The sequence below is a fragment of the Salvia splendens genome, chromosome 2, assembly GCF_004379255.2.
Source record: "Salvia splendens isolate huo1 chromosome 2, SspV2, whole genome shotgun sequence".
NCBI classification, from domain to species: domain Eukaryota; kingdom Viridiplantae; phylum Streptophyta; class Magnoliopsida; order Lamiales; family Lamiaceae; genus Salvia; species Salvia splendens.
In genome coordinates this window covers 11,242,343-11,265,081 of record NC_056033.1, presented here as the reverse complement: position 1 = coordinate 11,265,081, position 22,739 = coordinate 11,242,343, and the positions used below count along the sequence as shown (strand labels likewise).

Here is a 22,739-nt window from a genome sequence, read left to right as displayed (position 1 = left end):
GTATTCCTTCTAGCACCGGCGGAAATGAGGAGATGCCTCCCCCTGCACCCACTAACACGGCAAAAGCTTTGAAATCGGACATTTTTATCAAACACTACAAGAAGGTCCCGGTGGTGATTCCAAGTCCTCACGATCCGAACTCTCAAGAAGAGACTTCGGACTTTTATGTTTACTGCAACTATTGCGATAAAGTGTACAAATGGTCCGCCGGTGGTGGATATGGCACCCTCCGTCGCCATTTAGTGGCAAAGCATCCGGTAGAATGCGGCACTGCCTCTACCCAAAGCCAACTAAACTTCCAACCCGCCGGCTCGGGTTCGTCAGGCGCGCCTCTATTTAAATATGATAAAAAGAATTTTGATGATACAATGACTAGATGGGCGGCTATGAAGCATATGCCCTTTAATGTTTTTGATGACAAAAGTTTTGAGGTTACTATGCAAAGTGGGTTGAATGTAGCAATCAAAAGAATAGGTAGAATGACCGTGCAACGATCTACCGTTCGGCAGTGCTTGGAGAAAAAGGTAGAATTATCACGTTATTTAGTTAACATGGGCCACAGGGTGAACATTTGCTCAGATGTTTGGACGGATTGTTTTAACCGTCATTCATACATGGGTATTACGGTTCACTTTGTGGACAACAGTTGGACTTTGAACAAGCGTTTAATTGGTTTTAGAGAATTTGAAAGTCCACACAATGCACCCGAAATTGCTTCTTTGATTATACAAGTGTTGAATGAGTTTCAGTTATGCAACAAGATATTTTCTATTGGTTTTGATAATGCAACTGCCAACACCGCAAGTATTGCCGATTTGATTGCGACTTGTACACCGGTAATTGGAGGTAAGTATTTTCATCAAAGATGCATTTGCCATATTTTAAATTTATGTGTACAGGATGCGCTTGAATTATGGCAAAAGCATGTTTCTCCTATTAGAAATGCAGTTAGATTAATCCATCAAAAGCCAGCTATTGGCAAAGCATGGAAGAAATATTGTCATCAAAAGAATGTTAGGTACACGAATTTTACTATGGATGTGTCCCATAGATGGAATTCGACATATGATTGTCTGAATTCTACTTTGACACATAAAGATGCTTTATGTGATTTTTATAGAACTAACCCCTACCGTGATTTATATCTTTCGCATAGTTGTTGGGATAACAGTTTGGCTTTATTTAAATTGTTCAAATATTTCAAAAATGCTACTGTTGAATTGTCGGGTGTTTATTAATGCACTGCTGTTCGTGTTTTGGAGCATTGCATGTACATATCCCTTGGTTTTAAAACTGCAATGAAAAATGCTTCCTCTTCTCCCGAGTTAATGTGCGTTTTGTATTATATGATTGAAAAATGGCTCAAGTATTTCAGTGGGATTCCTAACGTGTTTTTGATTGCAAAGGTATTGGATCCAAAATGGAAATTAGCAGGTACCTCTAGAATTTTAGATTTTTATTATAACAATTTGAGTTCAATTGATCTTGGTCCCCTTCAAGCAATCCAATCGGATACCAGTGACGAATTTGGAGTCGACCTCTCAGAAACCTTTCAAATAAACCTCCCGGACCAGTCAGTTGTGCAACAAAACCTCGAGTATAACTTGCGCTCTCTCTACACCGAATATGAAACCAAGTATAACACCACTCACCAAGTCAGAAGACCCCCTCCTCCACAACATAACTATGGCTTTGCATTTCAAGCCGATTATGATGACCCCGACGCGCAATCCCAACTAGCCGACCTATACAACTACAGCACCGGTGGAAGGTCCTCAGGTATGGTCAGTGAATTAGATTTATATTTTGAATCACTCTTTTCCTTTGGTGATGAAGGTCCTACTCCTCCCGCCCAAATCGACGTCCTCGATTGGTGGGGAACACACGAGAAAGATTTTCCCATCCTTGCTTCAATGGCCAAGGAGATTTTTTCTGTTCCGGCTTCCGCCGTCGCCGTCGAGTCCGCTTTTAGTGTTGACTCGCGCGTTTTGGATGAATCAAGAAGTAAGCTCTCGGCGAAAAATATGGAAGCCGTGATGTTACTTGATGATTGGGCCAAAGCTGACGTCCGAGAACAAGAAAATGATTGGAATGATCGTCAAGAGGGATCACAAGATGAATTCACCGGGGATGAAGATTAGGCCAACCGTCAACCGCCGCCGGCCAAGCCAAATAGGTAAGTAAGGTAAGAGAACTACGTGGACTTTGATTCCCTAATGCAAATGAGCAATTGGGATACGTAGGCACCTCAACTTAAATTTTTAATTTAAGTTGAGCTCAAGTCCTTTTTCTTTTATTTCTTTTTTTTCCCATTAATTCCTACTTTAAAAATATGCCAATACAATTACATAATTGTATTTGTATATACTCTAGTCGATGAAGTATATTTCTCTATACGGCTAAATGAGGGAAACTTTTGACAATTCTACTATAATTGTTGATTGTTAGACGAAACTCAACACTTAAAGTTGAATTGCTAAAGGTGTCCTTAATTTAGTTATGTAGAAAGATCTTCTTCACCGGTTAAGAGTATATATATAATACACTTATACGTTTAAGAACTTCAACGTCGTTTCTTGTCATTTGTAATTAGTTCTTCACTAGTAGTCTCATTTGTATTTAAATTTTGTTTAAGGCTTCAAGACCGCCATATGTTTTCAATTTGTAATTGTTGTAACTTGTAACGTGTAATTTGTAAACATGCAATTTCAATAAAATTGCAACTTTAGCCGTATTTTTTTCAATTTTATTTACTCACATTTCATATAAAAACAAACTTGAAAAGTGTAATGTAATTTGATTAAAATTGAAAAGTTAAAAAATGCAAAAAAAAAAAAAAAAATCGTCGAACCGTCGAACCGGCGGTTCAAGCCAAAAACCGGCGGTTTTGAACCGCCGCGTAAACCGCCGGTTTTTTGAACCGGAACCGGAACCGCCGGGAGCTAGGCGGGCCGGTTCAGGTTCATGGATTTCTCGACCCTTGACCCGCCGGTTCGGGCCCGGAACCGGCAATTCCCGACCCTTGTGCATGCCTAGATGGAGGTAGGATATGTGCCTACTCCCTCTGTCTCTGAAAATTTGTCACATATTTCTATATCCGTCTGTCACATAAAATTTGTTACATTTCACTTTTTGGTAGTAGACATCACGTTACACTGACTCATTTTCACTCACATTTTATTACAAACCAATATATTTAAAAGTAGAACTCGCGTTACACTAAGCTTTTCAACTCACTTTTCATTAAACTTTTTAAAATTTATGCCTGGTCAAAATATTACAAAATTTAAGAGAAAAAGGGAGTATGATATTAGTATACCAAAAAAAGTTAATAAATAGAGAGGACCTAACAGTACATAGAATTGATTATATCGCAGTTATGAAGAGATTAATTTGAATACAAATTACAAACAAACGTATATTTCAATTGTTTTTCCCCCTTAATGACGATGACCTCAAATTCTTGGGCTAAGTAAATACTCCCTCCGAACCTTATTTCGGCTTTTGAGCAAAAATAAAGTCACGCCCGGTGGGACTCGAACCCACAATCGCCTGATTAGAAGTCAGACGCCTTATCCATTAGGCCACGGGCGCCAATATGAATCTACTTTCAATTATAATAATACTAAAACAAATACTACTATGTCAGTCCTAAAAGGGAAAAATATAACAGATAAATTAGCAATTTCAGCCAAGATAGCAAAAAAATGGCGTTGAGGTCACTAACACTACCGCCTCTTTCTCCGGTGGCCGCTACGAAGAAGCCGGCAGCCGTGTATGCCGCAGTACAATCATCGACCTTGTCGGTTTATGGATCAATACGAAACTGCCAAACGCAGGAGAAACCCGTCGTTAAACGACGCTCCAAAAAACCCACCGGAATTATCTCACCAACTCCCGATACCTCATCCCCCTTGTCTCCAGTTCCTCTGAAAAAGGTGCCCTTTTTTAATTTTTGTCTAGTTTTCTAACTATTTTAAAGTTTCTTACTGTGGTTTTCGGCTAGTTTGGTTGTCATTTACACTTGCATTCTTTTCTATAATTGTTCAGCTGGTTTTAAGGAGACGGGTTCCTGCTTTGTTTGCTGATAGTGTACTCATCATCACTATGATTGTTTATGTGATAGGTTCTGGTCCCAATTGGGTTCGGGACGGAAGAGATGGAAGCGGTGATAATGATTGATGTTTTGCGGCGGTCAGGAGCCCATGTCACGGTGGCTTCCGTCGAGGAGCAGCTGGAGGTTGAGGCTGCTGGTGGCACCAGACTCGTGGCTGATGCCTTTATCTCTGCTTGCTCTGATCAGACCTTTGATCTTGTTGCCCTGCCGGTTTGTTTATATACTCACTTTTGTTTATCTGTTTGAATTTGAGCTTTATTGTCTATATAGCTTTGGTTTTGTTCTAATTGATATAGAATATTTGAAGTTCCGGGTTGTCACTAGACTTTGTTGTGTGTGATTAGGGAGGAATGCCAGGCTCTGCTCGCTTAAGGGACTGCCAAGTTCTTCGGGATATAACAATAAAACAAGCGGAGGCAAAGAGGTTATATGCTGCAATTTGTGCTGCTCCAGCAGTTGCACTTTTGCCTTGGGGTCTTCTTAAGAGGAAACAGGTAATTCCAATCGTTTGATGGCTAACTTTTACTTATATTCTTTCTCTATGTATATTTGTGTTCTTTGATTTAATGATGAGCTCATAGTATATGTGGTTAGACAACTTGTCACCCTGCGTTTATGGACAAACTACCCACTTTTTGGTCCGTTAAATCAAATTTACAAATTTCGGGAGAGCTGACAACTAGTCGAGGCCCTGGCACTTGTTTTGAGTTTTCTCTGTCGCTAGTGGAACAGCTATTTGGCGACTTGGTGACCGAGGAAATTGCTGCCACTTTGGTAAGAATCTCTGAATCACCTTTCTTTAGATAATAACTGAAACATATGCATGTCATAAGCATTATAATAGCCTAGCTAGTTTTTTAAGGACATCTTAAATGTGATTCTTAAAGCATGTGTCTAATTATGATGTAGTTCAAAATAGAATGTTGTATTTCACCTCAGAGCTAGATATGCTGCTTTTAGCAACAACAAATAGAATTTAGGTGAAGAGCTGCTAAAGTTTTCTTGTCCTGGAAATTTTGTTTTGTTTTCTGGCTAGTTCATAAAAGTGTATTTTATCTTTCAGCATTACCGGCTTGAGATAATATTATGCTTGTCTCGTTGCACAGCTGTTGAATGCTGCTGATGGTAACTCTAGGAAGGAAGAGTTTAACGAAGTTTCCTGGTCTTCTGGTCACCCACCTCAGGTAAGAATTTTAGCTACCTATGATACCCTAATATCTTCTGCAATTAGTACTTGGATCTTTTATCATTTGACTTTCTCATTGATTTATTTAACGTTTAAAGAACTTCAAATGTTGATTTTGGCAAATGTTGTAGGTTCTGATTCCGATTGCTAATGGTTGTGAAGAAATTGAAGTGGTGACCATTGTAGATATTCTACGACGAGCAAAAGCAAATGTTGTAGTTGCTTCAGTGGAAAAATCGTTGAAGGTTTTAGCATCCAGCGGAACAAAAATAATGGCAGACAAGGCGATTGGCGCTGCTGCAGATTCTGTTCATGATCTGATAATCCTGCCTGTAAGGTTTCAAAATTCATACCACCCTTCGTTCATGTGATTTCAACTATTTCTTAGCTTCTTTTGCATCTTCATATTTATCTGCTGTTAGAGCATGGCCAGGAATCGTGCAACTCAATCTTTTGGATGTTTACATTATTTATGTTCAACCCTCCCCAAGCTACAAGAAAGAAGAATCATTTGCTTCTGGCCTTGTTTTCGTATTTCCCTAGTCATTGCTCGCTCGTCAATTTCAGGGAGGAACTTTGGGGGTTGAGCGGCTACAGAGGTCTAGAATTGTAAAGAAAATGTTGAAAGAACAACAACTATCTGGAAGAATATTAGGAGCCATCTGTTCTTCGCCTACCATTCTTCACAAACAAGGACTGCTAAAGGTAATTGTCACTTCAATCAATCTATCTTTCAGCTGTATCCTTATAAGAGTTGGCTTAGGGTTGAATGACTAATATGAATAGATGCCTAATCTCCACGTAATTGTATTCGAAAAGTAAAAAATATTAATGAAATATCCCTGGCTGAATCGGCACACATGGTGACAAAGTGGGTAAACAATTCGTGTGTTTTTTTTCTTCTCTGCTTTCATGATTTGTTTTCTGCTAAATTTCTAATACACATCAAATAATACTTGCTCAACTTAAACAGGGTAAGAAAGCAACAGCTCATCCCTCCGTCATGAGCATGCTCGACGATGCTGTGAGTGGTGTCCGAGTAGTTATTGATGGCAAGGTGATCACTGGCAGGGGACTTGCCACTGCAACAGATTTCGGACTCGCTATTGTAGGTAAGCTTTTCGGGTCAGCAAGAGCAAGGAGTGTGGCAGAGGGTCTCGTTTTCGAGTACCCTAGATGATCCAAAACTCATGATGAGCATCGCATTATTTCTTCTTGGGTGGAGAAAGCTTGGGTTTTGTTAAAAATGCTGGATTGGAAGAATCAGCGGGTCAGCCCTAGTGATGATCCGATGGTGCAGTGTACCTTCGTCCTGTCGTGTGTGAAGCAATGCTCACCGGAAATGGAGGTATTGCTGGATTTATCAGTCGGTCTGTTTTCCTTCATTTGGCTCTATTTTTTGCTACCTTTGTTGGTATCCTTGCTTAGATTAATGGTCTACTATAGAAAGAAATCAAAAGGGGCCTTTCTGGAATTAGATTCCTTATTAGTTTCGACGATGTATGATTCACATAATTTGTCTACTATGATTTACATCTTCCATCTTGAGGCATACTTTAGTTTCTAAATATTGTGAATGAATTATGTCCTTACAAATTGATTTATGTATGGGGGGTTAATTTCTCAAAATAAAGAACTAATAGAGGTAGTTTTATCGAAAGAAGAAATAAAAATATACCATGGCATGGGGGAATGATTAAAAAAAGTTTCTATAAAAATGAGCACTCTTTATCTTTCAAAAAAATCGTAAAAAAGAAATAAGCATTCTTTCAAAATGATTTATGATTAAAAAAAAAGCATAACAGGTTTAAATGACTGATTCTTATAGACGATCAAAGAAGAAAATTAAATACATTGTTGTGGACAAAGAATGTAATCCACATAATTACATCCAATTAGTATTTAAGTTGTGATCATTATGATAAATACATCCAAATAATGAGGGTGTCTTTTTTATCCCTGTAAATGGAAGAATAATATCATGAGATGTTAATTTATCACTTTTAATGTGGATCGTGCATATTACTCATTTGGTTGAAATATTTATTTTCAGCATGAAGAAAAATGATAAAGGAGTAACCATGCATCTGAGCCGTCCGATGTTGATCGTCGAGATCAACGGCTGGAATTCAAGTGCAATGGTTAGTTTGGGAATGAAGGCGGTTCGTTGAAGCACGCCTCAAGCTGGGACCACGAGCTGAGGAGATGAGCTGCCACGTCAGTGTATAAATGTGAAAGCTCAATAGCGCTCACATCATTCACGTGCATTATTCTCATTAGATTCAACAATCCGTTTCTTCACTTGATTAACTTTGGGGAGAAAAGTTAGATCAGAGGTGCGAGATTGATAGTCGAGTTGTTGAGCTCTCTTGTTATTGTAATCTCTGCAAATCATCATCAATAAAGGATCACATCTGTTCTTCGCTCGTGGACATAGATCACTTGATCGAACCACGTTAAATCCTTGAGTATTGTTTCTTGTTGTTCTTGAGCATTCAATCGATCTCCTTGAGTATTGTTTCTTGTTGTTCTTGAGCATTCAATCGATCTCCGATTCATAACAAAAAATAATATTCATTGAGTTATACTAAAAAACTAATAAGAAATTAAAATGATTGAATTTTCGTAAAATAATGAAATGACATATTAAGTGACTAACCTAAAGGATCCTACTAAAATACTACCACTATCTTGGAATCTAGAGAATAAGCCACCAAGATTAAAATATAATGTCAACTGAGATTAAAATATACTAATACTCCCTCCGTCCCACATAATTTGACCCAGTATTCCATTTTAGTCCGTCCCATATAATTTGACCCATTTCACTTTTACCATTTTTTATAGTGAACCTCATATTCCACTAACTCATTCCTACTCACATTTGATTATAAAACTAATATATAAAAGTAGGACTCACATTCCACTCACTTTTTCAACTCACTTTTCATTACATTTCTTAAAACCCGTGCCTGGTCAAAGTGTCCCAAATTATGTGGGACGGAGGGAGTATGAATTTTAAACTTAGTTGGTAAAAATGTCAACATGGTTTAAATGTGACATTATATTGACATTGTTGGTCAATAAAACTAATAACTTAAAAATCATAATAATGATTTGATTATTAGAGCATCCGCAATGGCGCCTAGCGCACCGCCTAGCCGAGCGTCGGCGCTAGGCGAACCATTGCAACCGCCTAGCGGTTTTCGGATAAAAAAACCGCCTAGCGCTAGGCGATTTTGTGGCGCTGGGCGATCCGCTCGGCGCCATTGCAGCCTCCGGATCGCCTAGCGATGCCCAGCCGAATTTTGTATTTTTTTAAAAAATTTTCGAAACACTATATATACGCGCTTTGCATGTCATTTTCATTCGCACCACTTGTTTTAACGAGTATTCTCTCTATATTAATTTCTGTACAAGAGCAACAACACGAAATGGAGAACACCAACGAAGGTACTCTAGTGACGAGCGGGTTTCAAACTCTCCCGGTACCCGTGGGAGGTGGTTGGGTCCGATGTCAGGGTACTACAACATGTACCCGTGGCAGGGGATGATGCCCGGGATGGCAGCTAGGGGGAGTATGCCGGCGTGGCAGGGGTATCAGGGATGCAGCCCGGTGTGCAGATGATGCCGAGGTGGGCACTCGGGATGCAGATGATGCCTGGAGGGGACGACGATGCAGCCCCCGACGCAGGGGACGACAGGGTGGGTACCGGCGATGCAACCCCCGACAGGGGGGTACCGGGGACGCAGGGGACGCCGGGGGAGGAAAACGTCTATCGCCCCAGTTTTGATTTTTCGACTGCTTCTTCGCACACTTCGACCCCAGCGGAGGCGCAGTTCACGCAATTTGATACTTTCTCCTTAGATGAGTTGGGGTTTGATATGCTCGGGGTTATGAAAACTCCCGTTCAAACGGGGGGAGCAGTGCGGGACCAGGGCGCCCCAAAGAAGAAGGGCAAGGGGAAGAAGAAGGGCCAGTCGTCGCAGCCGGGTGAGGATAGCTAGGTCCGCTCGGCGCCATTGCAGCCTCCGGATCGCCTAGCGCATCGCCCAGCCGAATTTTGTAATTTTTTTTAAAATTTTCGAAACACTATATATACGCGCTTTGCACGTCATTTTCATTCGCACCATTTGTTTTAACGAGTACTCTCTCTATCTTAATTTCTGTACAAGAGCAACAACGCGAAATGGAGAACACCAACGAAGGTACTCCAGTGACGAGCGGGTCTCAAACTCCCCCGGTACCCGTGGGAGGTGGATGGGGTCCGATGCCAAGGTACTACAACATGTACCCGTAGCAGGGGATGATGCCAGGGATGGCAGCTAGGGGGAGTATGTCGGCGTGGCAGGGGGTACCGGGGATGCAGCCCGGTGTGCAGATGATGCCTGGGGGGGACGACGATGCAGCCCCCGACGCAGGGGACGACAGGGTGGGTACCGACGATGAAACCCCCGACAGGGGGGTTCCGGGGACGCAGGGGACGCCGGGGGAAGAAAACGTCTATCGCCCCAGTTTTGATTTTTCGACTGCTTCTTCGCACACTTCGACCCCAGCGGAGGCGCAGTTCATGCAATTTGATACTTTCTCCTTAGATGAGTTGGGGTTTGATATGCTCGGGTAGGGCTGGCAATTTTCGACACGACACGATAATCTGACACGACTCCGCACGAAATTATTGGGTTGGGGTCAAGTCTTATTGGATCCGTGTCCTTATCGGGTTGACCCATTAAGAACCCGATAATTTCGGGTTGGGTTCGGGTCGGATGCGGGTCGGATACGGGTAACCCATTAAAAAATAATATTATTATTTTTATTATTATTTAAAAATATATATATTACTTTATTTTTTTAATTTCTTATAAATTAGGTTTAAATAGTATAAAACGAATTTTAATTGTGTAAATTAGGTTAAAAATTAAGGTTTAATCGTGTAATATTAGGTTTTAATCGTGTAATATCAGGTTCGGGTAGTTATCGTGTCGTGTCAACCCATATTATATCGTGTCGATAACGGGTTCGTGTCGGGTGCGGGTCGTGTTCGGAATTGAAGGTAGCAGGTCGGGTTCGTGTTTGGATTTACAGTTTCCTTAACAGGCCGGGTTCAGGTTAGGCCTTATTGGGTTGGGTCATTATCAGGTTGACCCGATAACGACCCAATCCGCACGATTTGCCAGCCCTAGTAACAGTAAACAGTTCGACCAGTGATTAAACCGGTCCGACCGGTTGAACCATGAACCAGTAGCTTCACTGGTTCGCTTATCGGTCCGGTTTTTAAAACATTGGAAAATATGAATGAATAAAATGCCGGCCTATAGAGAATGATTACACGTGTATTAAAGATGATTTGAAAAGTTCGAAAAAGGGACCAGGGCCCCACACAGCCTCATCACATCACCAAAGCAATTACGCACACGCACCCAATTGGAGGCGCGTGAGTCACGCTCCTAGCTGACAACTGCCGAAGATATTTAAATCTGACGTGGCACCCTACCTTCTTTTACGCACAAGTGTCTTCTCTTCTCTTCTCTTCTCTTCTCTATGTGGAACTACCGACCTCCTCTCTCCCCCCCCCCCCTTAAAATTCTCTTCCCTTTTCGCGTGACGATTTACAAATCCCATCATCGCCCTTTTGGCTGTAAACTTTTATATGCAAAACAAACTCTCCGCCGCCAACGCTCGATATTTGTTGTGCTTCTTCCACTTTGACCGGTCAGATTTGCTAACATATTTTGCATCTATTCTCGGTAATTTCGTTTCTTCCCAATTCCCCCCCTTCTCGATGGTCTTTGTTTTTTACTTTTTTTTTTTTATTTCCTGTGAGAAATTGGGAAGGATTATTCTATGGTGAAGTTTATGTTTAGTATTTGCCGTCAAATTTTATCATGAGAAAAACAAGTCTGTATCAAATCCAAAATCTATCTGTTGATTCTGAGAGGCGAAGCAGGGCGAAGGAATTCTGTATACTAGTAGATGAGTCTAGATGGATGGTTCCTCCTATTCTTGAATGAAATCTAAATTTTATAGTGGAAGAAGAGATTTGGAAGTTTCAGATTCAGGTCGTAGAGATGTGGAAGATTTGCTTTACGCTTTGTTCTAATCTCTCTATTGCACACGGAACTGAAGGAATTTTATTATTTCGAAATGCTCTCTCTCATAATTATCTAAAGAATGTTCCTTGTTCCTGCAGGACGACAGCACGATGTGGACTGATCAGAAGCACAGCTTATTTCTCCAACATTTGGAACTCTCATTTGTTAAACAACTGCACCAGTCAATTAGTTTGCTTGATCAGGACGTGGAAGAAAAAAGCACTACACTAATAGATCATATAAATGTGCATAATACTACTTCTAAACACACATTTAATGCTAATATTTCATTTTGTTACTTTGACATACAATTCTTTTGATGGTATTTATGTGTTCCAGTTGGCTGGTCGGCTGCATGGATGTTGGAAGATAAAGTGCAATAGGGGTCATCCTCTTTCCCATGTTTCAGTTGATTCCATTGGCCATAGTAAACGTCCTACTGTATCAGCTCATGCACCAGAACCTTGGAAAGTTGTTAAGCCTAACTGTGATTTGCATGACTCCCAGAGAGGTGATTTGAACTCATTCTTGTGAATGAGATTGGCTTTTTCTATATTGACTCCAATAAGGAGTTTATAAATACTTGAGACATTTTTTGTTGTTGTGTGAGACGGTGAGTGATATGGCTGTTTGCTATCTCATGCATACTTTGTAGTTTTAGGGAGCACAAGACTATACATGCTTTAGAAATGTGAAGGTAGAACAACAATGTACTGATACATAAGAACAAGATCTGCTGTTGAGTTGAGTCCAGAGCAAATCATGCTACTATCACTTTCTAGTTTGTATTGTATTGAGTCATTCAGAATCATGCCTTGGTCTATTTTCTTTTTACTTTCACGGCTGAAATATGATTTAAGTTATTGGGTTCTTGCAGAGGGTACAGGTCAGAATTTTGTTGATGAAAACAATCAGTCAAACTCAGATACTGAATATCGTGTGAAAAGAACAAAGACTATGTTAGCGGATAAGTGAAGTAATTCTTTCTTTCTACAGAGAAAAATGACAGCTCTAATCTTGTAGGCTAACCTTTGAGATCATCATGTCCTCCCAAATTGAAATTTGCTGCGTTTGAAAGATGACAACTACGCAAGGGTGGTTGCCACTAGCCAGCTATTCTTTTATATTTGTCTTGCCGAATTTAGGAGCCAGGTTCAGGTTTGGTTTGTTTAAAAGTTTTGCATAATGTGATATCATAATATTGGCTTGCGACATGGATTCGTTTATTTGAGGAGATTGGGTGTAAAAATACGATTTGTTAGTAGGTAATATTTGTATATGTGCATGGACGAAGAGTCATGTATTTAGTTAATTAGTTATACTGCCTTTCTTCAGCGGAAAGATTATGTTTTAATGTGAAATGGCTAATATGTTAGCCCTTTTAGCTACAGGATCATGGGCATTGTTTCCGATTCTAGCTAGTGAGAATTGTGATGTACTAGTATTAATGTATTGTCGAGTTTTGAGTTTCTTTTAAGAACGTCACCATTTTATGTTTCTGATAATTAAAAAAAAAAGAAGCAAAATATGTTTCTGAAAGCGATCAATTCTTTATTCTTCTTTCTGCATTAAACTAAGTAATTACTACTTCCGTTGTACTATATTTTGTTGTAATCAGTTCTCCATATTGCTCTGCTCTATTAAGAGTGGTCCATATTGTTAGAGCATCTCTAGTGGCGGCCTTCCGGTAGGACGTCGGGTCGGACGTGTGGAAGGGCGTTGGGGACGTCCGCCATTGGAGCGTCGAAGGTCGGATATGGACGTCCCGTGAGGACGTCGGGTGTCCTCGGACGTCGGCGCGACGGGCGGGGGGACGTCCGCCATTGTGGCGTCCAGTCGGACGTCCCGTTTTTAAATTTTTTTTGTTTTTTTTTAAAACTCTATATATACGGCTCGTTGAATTTTATTTCATTCGTATTCTCGGTCAAATTTTATTTCCGTAAATGTAAATTGTTTTATTTGTAAATGTATGATTTTTTTATTGCGGGATGTCCTAGTGGGAAGGGCGATGGGAAGGGCGGATTGTGCAGGGGATGTCCTAGTGACGTGGCAGTGGGATGAGAAGTCTTAGTGACGTGGCAGGAGGTGTTTTTGGGATGTCCTAGTGGATGTCCTAATGGGACATCCGCCCACTGGAGATGCTCTTACATTGAGCCATTGGTTGGACTTTCTAAATAATTTTGACGTAATTAATAATTGATTGAATTACGTAAATTTAATATAAGAGTGAATTATATAAAGAGTGAACTACATAAATAACACTTGAACTTTGTGTTTTGAGCACCAATAGTCCATAAACTTTAAAAAATATCATGGTACTTTTAATAATTGAGTGAATTATGTAAATTCAATATAAGAGAGAATTATATAAAAAGCGAACTACATAAATGACCCCTAAACTTTATGTTTTGAGCACCAATAGTCCCTAAATTTTAAAAATATCATGGTACTTCCTTGGACTAAAGTGTATCATATTCGTTGTACTTTTTCACTATTCATCTCAATTTTTCATTAAAAATGCCTAGATGAGGATATCTAGGTATTGGGGAGTATAATAATCCCATTTTTCTTTTTTTGTCCGTCCCGCAATAGATGTTCCATATTACTTTTACTGTATTCGGTAAGTGAGGCATACACTGCACTAACTCATTTCACTCACATTTTATTATAAAACTAAGTATGAAAGTAAGCTTCACATTTCACTAACTTTTTCTACACATTTTACTTCATAAGGTCATATAATTTCTTAAACCCCATGCCGGTCAAATATGGGACTGTAAATCATAAACAGAGGGAGTATTTTCTTAATAATTTGAGGCCGGGAATAATATTTTTCATTTGACTTCCATCATTTTATGTCAAATCCTATTTCTTTCTTTTTCTCTTAAACTTTTAGAAAGTAAAAATTTAAAATAAAAAAATGACATGAAATTATTAAATATATTAATTATAAAATTAAAATTATAAATTTAACTATTAAAATGGCTTGTTTGCAAATACTTCATGTGGAATTATAAGACATGCTACTAAAACTATATCAAAACTTGGTTAACAAATCCAAGTAATGTGGCACTACCAGATACTACCATCAGGAAACACATTGCGTAATTGTTCTTCCACAATATGCTATAGAAACCAGTAAATCTGGGGAGAGAAACAATATAAATTACATTTGTAATCTTATTACAAATTGAGTGTCAATGGAAGGATCAAAATATTAGCAATCACAGAACAAACTGGGCGCTTTTCTTACAAAGCATCACGAGCAGAGATCCTGCATATAATAGCATCCGACACTGAAGATATCCCCAACTCCGGCACTGATATTTTGTAGTGCTGAAATCAAAACCAGCATATCAGCAACAACAATACAACATGCTTAAATAATCTTTTTTTCTGGAGCAATAAAATATGGAAACTAAGATGGGATGAGTAGATATGATGAACAAACCTTGTGTATCTGGGCTCGGTCAGCTCGTGTTTCCAATTCGTCCAACCCTATTTCTGTCCCTTTTATATGTCCCTTTATGGCTGTCATCTGCCAAAACAACAATCATATAACAAAGAAAGAGAATGACAGTTTGAAGATCCATATTAATTTTCATTCCAATGGTCTCACCTCATCAGATGAAGCACCAAAACGAGCTGCGAGGATGTAAGTGGTGCTGTCTGATATGCCGCACCTCTTCAAGGACTCTGATATCTGGTTCAAAAAGGTAATAACTCAAGCAGAGTTCCAGAAGACTAACACAAAGAAGCACAACATTCTTACATGTTTGGAGCCGGAGTAGTTGTAGACAAGCTCTGAATGAAGAGTGCGGGTAGTGAGAGACTCTCGTGATTTTGCTACAAGCGTCTTGTATGCAGCAGCAAGAACAGGGAAAACAACGGGTACCTGTCCAATCGCAAGTCACGAATATCACAGATATTCCGCAAATCCACAAGTGTCAATACTACAACAATCTGTACTTACAAGTGAAGCATTGAGAAATGCTACTTCTGGTTCCAAAGTCCCTGCTTGCATCAACTCAAGAAGCTCCCTGCACACGAAAACCAAGTTTCACCATTACTTGTTACCAGCAGCTAGAATCTGCATCTCCTCAATAAAAGATTCAAACAGAATATTCAAACAATCTCTCACTGGAGTTTCATAAACCTTTTATAACCAAATTAATGGATGACATTATGTCCAATCAGAAATTTAAACACACTCAGTCATTATAATCTCAGAAGCAGTCAGGTATTGGCTAGAAACACCAGCAAATTTCTATCTTCGAATTATCTCAGAAGCAGTCAGGTATTGGCTAGAAACAACAGCAAATTTTTATCTTCTTCTCTATGGAAGTTATATGCAAACAAAAAAGATGCCAAATTAAGTATCTCTAATAGAATTGAAAAGCAAATTAATGAAATCAGGAAGAAAGATAAAATGGAGTAACGTACTTGGAATTAGTAACATCGACGAACAAAGCGAGAGAAAGAGAGATACCACCGATCCCGATCTCGAAGCTCTTCATTTATGCGTTCGTAAGCGAAGAATTGTAGTGGATTTGGGGGATTTAGGATACGATTTCAACGACGAGCTTCACTATGCTAGGGTTTCTAAAGGGGCCGTGAGATATTAAATGGCCAGTTCTAATTTGAATTACAAAATCATATTAGTACAAATAATAACAGTTACTAATGAAACTATACTGAATTTGAATTAATATATATCAATTCAACTATTCTCTCTGTTTAAATATATTTTTCATCTCACTAAATTGAATATTCTAAAATTTTATAATAACAATTGTAAAATAAATGGTTATTATAAACTCAAGTTATTTACTAACGCAATTGTTATAAAAAGTTCGTCTGGGGGGCTGACTAGTTAGTACAAATAATAACAGTTACTACTACTTCTTGTAGACGTCGCTGTGTGAAAATAATAAAATTAACAAAACAGAAACCGAATGATAACGAAATACTCCCTCCGTCCCGGGCTACTCGCTCATTTCCTTTTCGGCTCGGAGATTAAGGAATGAGTGTATAGGAAAGTCAAAAATGACGGCTGTAGGTGAAATTTTTTACTAAAAATGGAAAGAGTGCAAGTAACTTGGGACGCCCAAAAAGGAAATAAGTGCGAGTAGTGCGGGACGGATGGAGTATAAATTAAATGGGTAAAAATAAGCAAATAAAATTTGAATAAGAAAATGGTACAAAAAATATATGGAAATATCTAAATACAAATTAATACAAACTTGAATGAGAAAATCATAAATAAAAAATGGTGCAAAAATGTGGGGGAAATTACATACTAGTAAAACAAAACGATAACAAAAATTTTAAAATAATTTGAATGAGAAAATCTTTAAAAAAACGTAGATTCAAAACAATGTATCGCGCCAGGTAGGGGTCGAACCTACGACTTTCTGCTTAGGAAACAGACGCTCTATCCACTGAGCTACAGGCGCTTTTTGTTTAGAATTCGATGTTATTCCAATATGTCAAGATCATTATGTAATTAAAATAATGAACAATTTGGTTTATTTTCATCTAGATCACAGGTTATTTCTCTAAGTATTTCTAAATTAAAATACATAAACCCTTGGACAAGTTATAGTGCTTCAGTAAAATTGATTATCTTTGGTTCAATCTCATTTACTTACCTAAATACATGGACAATCCCTTCTCCCGTTAGTGTCCACAATAATGTGGACAAGCCCAAGGCAATGTCACAAAAATTTGTCCGCAGCCATAAAAAACTTATCCAGCCCAACAATGGACTTGTCCACAGCCACAAATCACATTATTTTATCCAAAAAAAAAAGGAATTGGCCGCCGCTCACGGTGGACACTCTTATGATCTTGCACATTTAGTGGTAAATCTCTGGATTTATGTATCCTGGTTAAGTCATTCTTCTCATAGATTAAGTTCTTCAGCCACAACTTCAATAAGTTGCAAATATTTATTTCAAATTTCTCACATTCTTGGTGTGTGGTGTTCTAGTTTCCCTCCATTTTAGATGAATTTAGTATTTTTAGTTAGTTATGCCACAGTGCTAAACTTTAGTTGATTGCATAATTTACATTGCAATTTAATGCATATTTCAACTAAATTACATCCATTATTAAGAATGCAAATCCCCACTTCTCAAGCAATAATTGGACAAAGTCCGTGACTATTATTTATGGGTAATAAAGGATAGAGGATAAAAGGAAATATTAAAAAATAAACTGTGTCTGAAAAGATTACATGAACAAAAAGAAGACAAACAGAAATAGGAGTTAAAAAAACAATGGCTGTTTACTTAATGGGAAACCAAAAGAGACACAAACCTAATTTTCCTCCACTTTTTCTTGACGATTTTTTTGTCCATTTTTTGCCTTGTGGTTTGTTTTTAGATACCATGGGGAATCAAGTATCTAAGAACAACCCATAATTTGACTAATCCAAATTAGTAGAATATTAATTAAGGACTAATCATGTGAGGCTCACCTGTGGTCACTCATTGGAATGGGAATCTTTTTCACCTTATTTAGGTACTAAAGAAGAAAAAGGGAAAAACAGATTTTTATTTTATTGCTAGTCAAGATTCAAAACTAAAGTTAAATTAACTCCCATGTGAAAATGTCATGAGGCTTGTTGCCTGTTTTGGTGTCCATGCATGATTTGTGGTGAAGTCTAATGTGTTATGAGCTGATTGTTTAAGTCACTAATATGATCAATAAGTAATACTCCTATAAGTAACAATATCACATGCACTTGCAACTAAAATGAACAATATGAACTCTGAAGAATGACCAAAGATTAACTCAATTTAAATAACCACATGCATGCTATCAATAATTGTTAGTATTTTTTTTTTCTTTGCAGTTGTCTCTTTATGATAATGGATTTATAGTTTATAAAAAAAAATAAGTGTGGTTATTGGAATAAGAAATATTATGAAATAAAATGAATATGAAACTTCACATGGGGAAGGGCCTTTGAAAAGAGTAAATCTGATTTTCCATGTGGTCAAGAATACCCTATATGAATGGATAAATATTATGATTCATTCAACATAGCAGGGTTATATTTATAGCTTATTTCAAGATTAAGATGCTCTTGTAACCTTTGGCTCGTTTCACCACAATGTATACTAACCAGCTTTTACTAGTGAGAAAGCATAGAAAAATAAAGAGAAAAAGACATAAAACTTGGCATCCTATATGATTGAATATTGATATAGACAGATCTATGTAAACATTATTATATGCTTATCACGTTTCTAGCTCAAAAACAACGCCATGATTGAGGCCATTTTGTCTTGAACAAGTAAATACCATTTCTTCATCACCATAAAGGGGCAGTCACATTTATTAATACCTACTCAAAAAAATTTGAAGAAGCCCTATATAAAGACACATTGCATTCCAACTCCAACTCCAACAGTAAATTAAGCAAAAGAAAGAAATACTGCATATTTTTGCTCTTGCTCTATTCTGCAATGGCATGCTTAAACATGTCTAGCAACGATCAAGCCTTGTACAACACAATCACAGGTCCAAGAATCTCATTTTCAAATGATTTTCTCGAGCCCGTCAAGCTAGATAAGAGCTACAGAGAAGCTCCTGTGTCCTCCGATTTCGAGTTCTCTGTCCGGAACTACTCTATGATCTCTGCAGATGAGGTTTTCTCCAATGGCAAAATGCTGCCATCAAGGGAGAGCTTCTCCAAGACGAAAACTCTCAGAGACGAGCTCCTTGCTGGTGACGATGATTATGAGGATGTCTCGTCGCTAAGGCTGGTGAAGGGTGCGAGCCGATGGAGGGAGAGGTTTGGGCTGAAGAGATCACACAATGTGGTGCCTAAGAAGAGTTTGGGAAGTATAGATGAGATGAAGGCCTCAGAGATTGGTGCTTTTGCTAGGAAGAAGTAATGCATTTTGTAAAATTAGTCTATTTTTGTTTTGTTGTAAAGCTTTGAGTTTTGGATGCTACTGCTGCTCAAGTTCGAAAAATCGATGTAGATGTTGATCCCTTTTTCTCTAATCTAACATTTTGAATCCTATGTTTCTTACTATTCCAATATTTATATATTTCATATTTCAACATCACCATGTAGAATTGTTCAACAGTCACTAAAACTAAAACGCGAGACTGAAACACAAAACGGGACTAAAGATTCTCATAACGAGATTAGCAAAACATGAACACTACGGGATAAGAGAAGAGGGCCTTTTTCACCATGGAGCAGCAGCAACCTCTCTAAAAATATAGCTCTGCTCTTCGTTTTTCTTTACAAGACCATCGATCTCAGCATCAAGATTCTGTATCCGCACCTTGACATCCAAGAGCTTTATGTTGAGGCGCCGAGTTTCTTCCTTGGCTTCAGCTCTTTCCTGCCTCTTCAGCTTAATCGTAGCTTGGGCTTCGCGATAAATAGAAAGCAAATTGCCTATACGGGCACGAAGGAATCCCACCTCCATGCCTAAATCCTCAAAAGCTTTCAGAGTCGTATCCCAGTTATGTAAGTGGTCAGTGGCAGCATCTGTGGCTGCTCTGATGGCACCGGCTATGTTGATTGTCTCGGATATCATACCAGCAGCTAGTTTCGTGTTGAACCCCTTCATAAGATTCTCATGAAGAAAATTGTTTTGGCTGCGACAGATCTCATAATACTTAGTTCTGAGATGTAAAGGTATCTCCGCGTCAATCATGAGGCCATCAACGTGGATGCTGAAATCTTTGAAGCACTTCACGTCTTTGAAACTAACAACAGATTCTGAGAATCTGATTGCATTCATGCTTTCTGTACTAGAATAATCATTGCCGTCTACGGATGCAGCCTCATTAGGATTAATATCATTGATTTTATTACCATTTTCAGCAGAAATGAGCTTCAGACATTTTCTTGCTGTTTTGGTAATCAACACTTCTTCTTCCAGTTTCACTAGAGAATTTGCAGTGAACATGTAAATTATAAGTTTTAGGATGCAACAAATTAAGATTAAGGTTGAATTAGGATACCTTTTTTGATTGGCTCTGTATTCAAACTTAGATTTGGAAGGCTTCCTACTTCAACATTTTCTGTAAAGCTTCTTTCTCTCAATATATGTACCTTGAGAAAAGCAAAGGGTAAAGAGAGTCAGATATGAGTTCTAACCAAATGATCTTACACTTTAAACTAGGCTAGATGTTAGCATAGTACAAGAGGAATATGTCGTACTTCCATGCGCATCACGTTGCAGATCCAATGTTCGCAATTGACCAAGGTTAGGATCATGTTTCTATTACCATGTGATAATGTGTAATTGACAACAGTCTGCTTCTCAAATGCGAAGTGGTCTAGACTTTGCTAACATCTTCATGCCTCTTACATAGAAGCAAACTCCGACAAGAAAATAGAAAAACAAATATAAAACGCGGAGAACCAAGATTTAGCCTAACAAGATTACCTTTAACTTGCGCGGCTCAATCAGTTGATAAACTAAAACATCTCCTGCAAGCAACTTATGTGCAATCGAGAAGGTTCTCCATCCACCGCTTAGACCAGTTTTCTCCACCAAGTACCTTGTAGTGTATTCATATTCGTTTTCACCTACCAAAACTACTATCTCATCATGTTTCGGTAGATGTGCAACACAAAAGTTCTTTGGTAGGCCCTGCATTTCAAAGAGTATACTTAATGCATTTTATGTACCCTACAAAGGTATATTTGCCTTAAATGAATTCAACTCACCAACCAGAATCCACCAGATACATGAGATTTGAGCATTAGCTTTATAAAACTAGGGAATTTCGGTGACAGATTCGCTTGAACCTCTTGAGCTCGTTCCATTGGGGAGCTCGAGACACCAACATTTGTGTTAACATCAGTAGGACTCTCTTTGGGTCTATGACTATAAGATTAAAAAAAATAGTCATTTAAAAAGGGGGAATGTAGTCTTTGTAAGCATATGCAGCATCAATCACTTACACTATAATAGCCGTTTCCACAGGAATGGACTCTTCCTGCTGGAGTAATAAAATGAATTTCTATTTAGCCAATTACGAAAAAACATTATAGCAACAGAGTGTATCAAGAATTCATTGATATTTTGGAAGAAGATGAGCAATACCAATTGCACACCAAGTTGTAAGATTGTGGTAATGCTAGTAATACTTTATTGAGGGTGGTGGAGTGATACTAGAAGAAGAAGAAGTCTTTTCAGGTCAAACCATTGCTCATGTAAATTTGATTTTTGTGCTTATGCTATTTAAAAGAGTCTTTAAGAATTGCACATGAAAGTTTTGCAACATTATTTAAGCAATTTCCTTTTGACTACTGTTGTTCTTCTGCACCTAATTGGTAAAGTAATTTTAGCAAGGCCCAAAAAACACAACCCTCAACAGAAGAGAAACAAATCAAATGGGAATAGAAAGTAGCACGATCTCACCACTGCTTAACACATTTATAAATAGTGAAAAATCAGAAAGAAAAAAAAAGAGCAGTTGTTGAATTTTATGAGTGAAACAAACATAAAAAAATCTCACAGTTTGGTGTGCATGGTCAAGGTTCATAAGCCTCTGCTCCACCAGCCTTCTCTTGGTCTCCCATATAGCATTCCTGTGCTTAGCCTACATTCCAAAACCCATTTAGAAAAATAGAATATAGTTGAAATGATCATCAATTTGAAGAAAAGAGAGAATCACCTTGGACTCCTCCGGTGTAGCAATTTTCCGCTTAAGCTTCTGCATAACATTCACACACAAATCAGAAATTTTTTTTGTTTAAAAAAAAAACCTTGACAATATATGCCTTTAAATGATGAATAATCAACAATTTATTGAGAGAGAGGCGGTGACCTTGCAAATAATAGTTCCAGTAGAATCATGGACGGGAGAGACGGCCATAGTTGCTTTTGCTTCTTTTTGTGTTTTGAAAAATCGATAGATTATACAGAGTTGCTGATCATCGTGCCGTTGATTTCAAAATAAGTTGCTAGTTTGAGTAGTGGGATTTTGACAATGTGTCAGACCAACATTTCTGGGATAATGCGAGAGACAGAGGGAAATGGGGAAATTGGAAATAAATATATAACTTAGTACAAAATGTATTATATTTTTTTAATTAGTATAAAAAGTTTTAACTTGACATAAATCATACAAAAAGTTTTTTTCGTGTTCAATTTAGTACATTCCGTTATATATGTTTAAACGGTATTAACTTTTTACTTATATGACCTACAAACTATGAAACAATTATAAAATTTTTTGTACCAATATGAAACAATCATAAAACTTTTTATACCAACATGAAACAATGATGAAATATTTTGTACTTCACATAGACCAAGAGTTAACGCCTTTTAAACATATATAACGAAATGTACT

General features: G+C 38.1%; 5 protein-coding genes and 2 non-coding genes across 8 annotated transcripts; 3 read left to right on the top strand and 4 right to left on the bottom strand.

The window, feature by feature from the left end:
- Positions 1-3,521: 3,521 nt before the first annotated feature.
- TRNAR-UCU lies at positions 3,522-3,594 on the bottom strand. The gene has a single exon. It is a non-coding gene; the product is annotated as a tRNA-Arg (tRNA).
- Positions 3,595-3,707: 113 nt separating this feature from the next.
- On the top strand, positions 3,708-6,871 carry LOC121760955 (protein DJ-1 homolog C-like). The gene is made up of 8 exons (XM_042156545.1): positions 3,708-3,938; positions 4,127-4,327; positions 4,462-4,611; positions 4,712-4,891; positions 5,224-5,301; positions 5,435-5,635; positions 5,871-6,008; positions 6,277-6,871. The coding sequence occupies exons 1-8, from the start codon at positions 3,708-3,710 to the stop codon at positions 6,481-6,483; spliced, it is 1,386 nt and encodes a 461-aa protein (XP_042012479.1). The 3' UTR covers positions 6,484-6,871.
- A 3,991-nt stretch (positions 6,872-10,862) lies between these two features.
- LOC121760941 lies at positions 10,863-12,895 on the top strand. Of its 2 annotated transcripts, none has more exons than XM_042156533.1 (4): positions 10,863-11,051; positions 11,495-11,641; positions 11,736-11,907; positions 12,274-12,895. In XM_042156533.1, the coding sequence occupies exons 2-4, from the start codon at positions 11,507-11,509 to the stop codon at positions 12,369-12,371; spliced, it is 405 nt and encodes a 134-aa protein (XP_042012467.1). In that variant the 5' UTR covers positions 10,863-11,051; positions 11,495-11,506; the 3' UTR covers positions 12,372-12,895. The 2 variants fall into 2 exon arrangements, with proteins under 2 accessions (XP_042012467.1, XP_042012471.1); XM_042156537.1 differs by having other exon boundaries at positions 10,865-11,016.
- Positions 12,896-14,444: 1,549 nt separating this feature from the next.
- Positions 14,445-16,042, bottom strand: LOC121763554 (EKC/KEOPS complex subunit Tprkb-like). The gene is made up of 6 exons (XM_042159599.1): positions 15,840-16,042; positions 15,370-15,436; positions 15,169-15,291; positions 15,016-15,099; positions 14,848-14,934; positions 14,445-14,732 (listed from the first exon to the last, which is right to left on the bottom strand). Exons 1-6 carry the CDS (start codon positions 15,911-15,913, stop codon positions 14,646-14,648), a joined length of 522 nt encoding a protein of 173 aa, XP_042015533.1. The 5' UTR covers positions 15,914-16,042; the 3' UTR covers positions 14,445-14,645.
- Positions 16,043-16,779: 737 nt separating this feature from the next.
- On the bottom strand, positions 16,780-16,852 carry TRNAR-CCU. Its single transcript has one exon. It is a non-coding gene; the product is annotated as a tRNA-Arg (tRNA).
- Positions 16,853-18,871: 2,019 nt separating this feature from the next.
- On the top strand, positions 18,872-19,303 carry LOC121773603. Its single transcript, XM_042170497.1, has one exon. It carries the CDS (start codon positions 18,872-18,874, stop codon positions 19,301-19,303), a length of 432 nt encoding a protein of 143 aa, XP_042026431.1.
- A 137-nt stretch (positions 19,304-19,440) lies between these two features.
- On the bottom strand, positions 19,441-22,414 carry LOC121768126 (B3 domain-containing protein Os01g0234100-like). The gene is made up of 8 exons (XM_042164507.1): positions 22,212-22,414; positions 22,059-22,097; positions 21,900-21,983; positions 21,343-21,380; positions 21,106-21,265; positions 20,822-21,028; positions 20,394-20,484; positions 19,441-20,316 (listed from the first exon to the last, which is right to left on the bottom strand). The coding sequence occupies exons 1-8, from the start codon at positions 22,257-22,259 to the stop codon at positions 19,607-19,609; spliced, it is 1,377 nt and encodes a 458-aa protein (XP_042020441.1). The 5' UTR covers positions 22,260-22,414; the 3' UTR covers positions 19,441-19,606.
- Between the last annotated feature and the right edge of the window lie 325 nt (positions 22,415-22,739).

Excerpts from the sequence above, each read along its gene's own strand:
- LOC121773603 (XM_042170497.1), top strand. The coding sequence starts at position 18,872 with ATGGCATGCTTAAACATGTCTAGCAACGATCAAGCCTTGTACAACACA.
- LOC121760941 (XM_042156533.1), top strand. The coding sequence starts at position 11,507 with ATGTGGACTGATCAGAAGCACAGCTTATTTCTCCAACATTTGGAACTC. Across the intron at positions 11,642-11,735 it reads CACTAATAGATCATATAAAT|TTGGCTGGTCGGCTGCATGG; the intron begins GTGCATAATACT and ends TATGTGTTCCAG. Across the intron at positions 11,908-12,273 it reads TTTGCATGACTCCCAGAGAG|AGGGTACAGGTCAGAATTTT; the intron begins GTGATTTGAACT and ends GGGTTCTTGCAG.
- LOC121760955 (XM_042156545.1), top strand. The coding sequence starts at position 3,708 with ATGGCGTTGAGGTCACTAACACTACCGCCTCTTTCTCCGGTGGCCGCT. Across the intron at positions 3,939-4,126 it reads CTCCAGTTCCTCTGAAAAAG|GTTCTGGTCCCAATTGGGTT; the intron begins GTGCCCTTTTTT and ends TTTATGTGATAG. Across the intron at positions 5,302-5,434 it reads CTTCTGGTCACCCACCTCAG|GTTCTGATTCCGATTGCTAA; the intron begins GTAAGAATTTTA and ends CAAATGTTGTAG.
- LOC121763554 (XM_042159599.1), bottom strand. The coding sequence starts at position 15,913 with ATGAAGAGCTTCGAGATCGGGATCGGTGGTATCTCTCTTTCTCTCGCT. Across the intron at positions 15,292-15,369 it reads CATTTCTCAATGCTTCACTT|GTACCCGTTGTTTTCCCTGT; the intron begins GTAAGTACAGAT and ends GCGATTGGACAG. Across the intron at positions 15,100-15,168 it reads ACTACTCCGGCTCCAAACAT|ATATCAGAGTCCTTGAAGAG; the intron begins GTAAGAATGTTG and ends TTTTTGAACCAG.
- LOC121768126 (XM_042164507.1), bottom strand. The coding sequence starts at position 22,259 with ATGGCCGTCTCTCCCGTCCATGATTCTACTGGAACTATTATTTGCAAG. Across the intron at positions 21,984-22,058 it reads CTACACCGGAGGAGTCCAAG|GCTAAGCACAGGAATGCTAT; the intron begins GTGATTCTCTCT and ends TTTGGAATGTAG. Across the intron at positions 20,485-20,821 it reads TTGAGCCGCGCAAGTTAAAG|GTACATATATTGAGAGAAAG; the intron begins GTAATCTTGTTA and ends GCTTTTCTCAAG.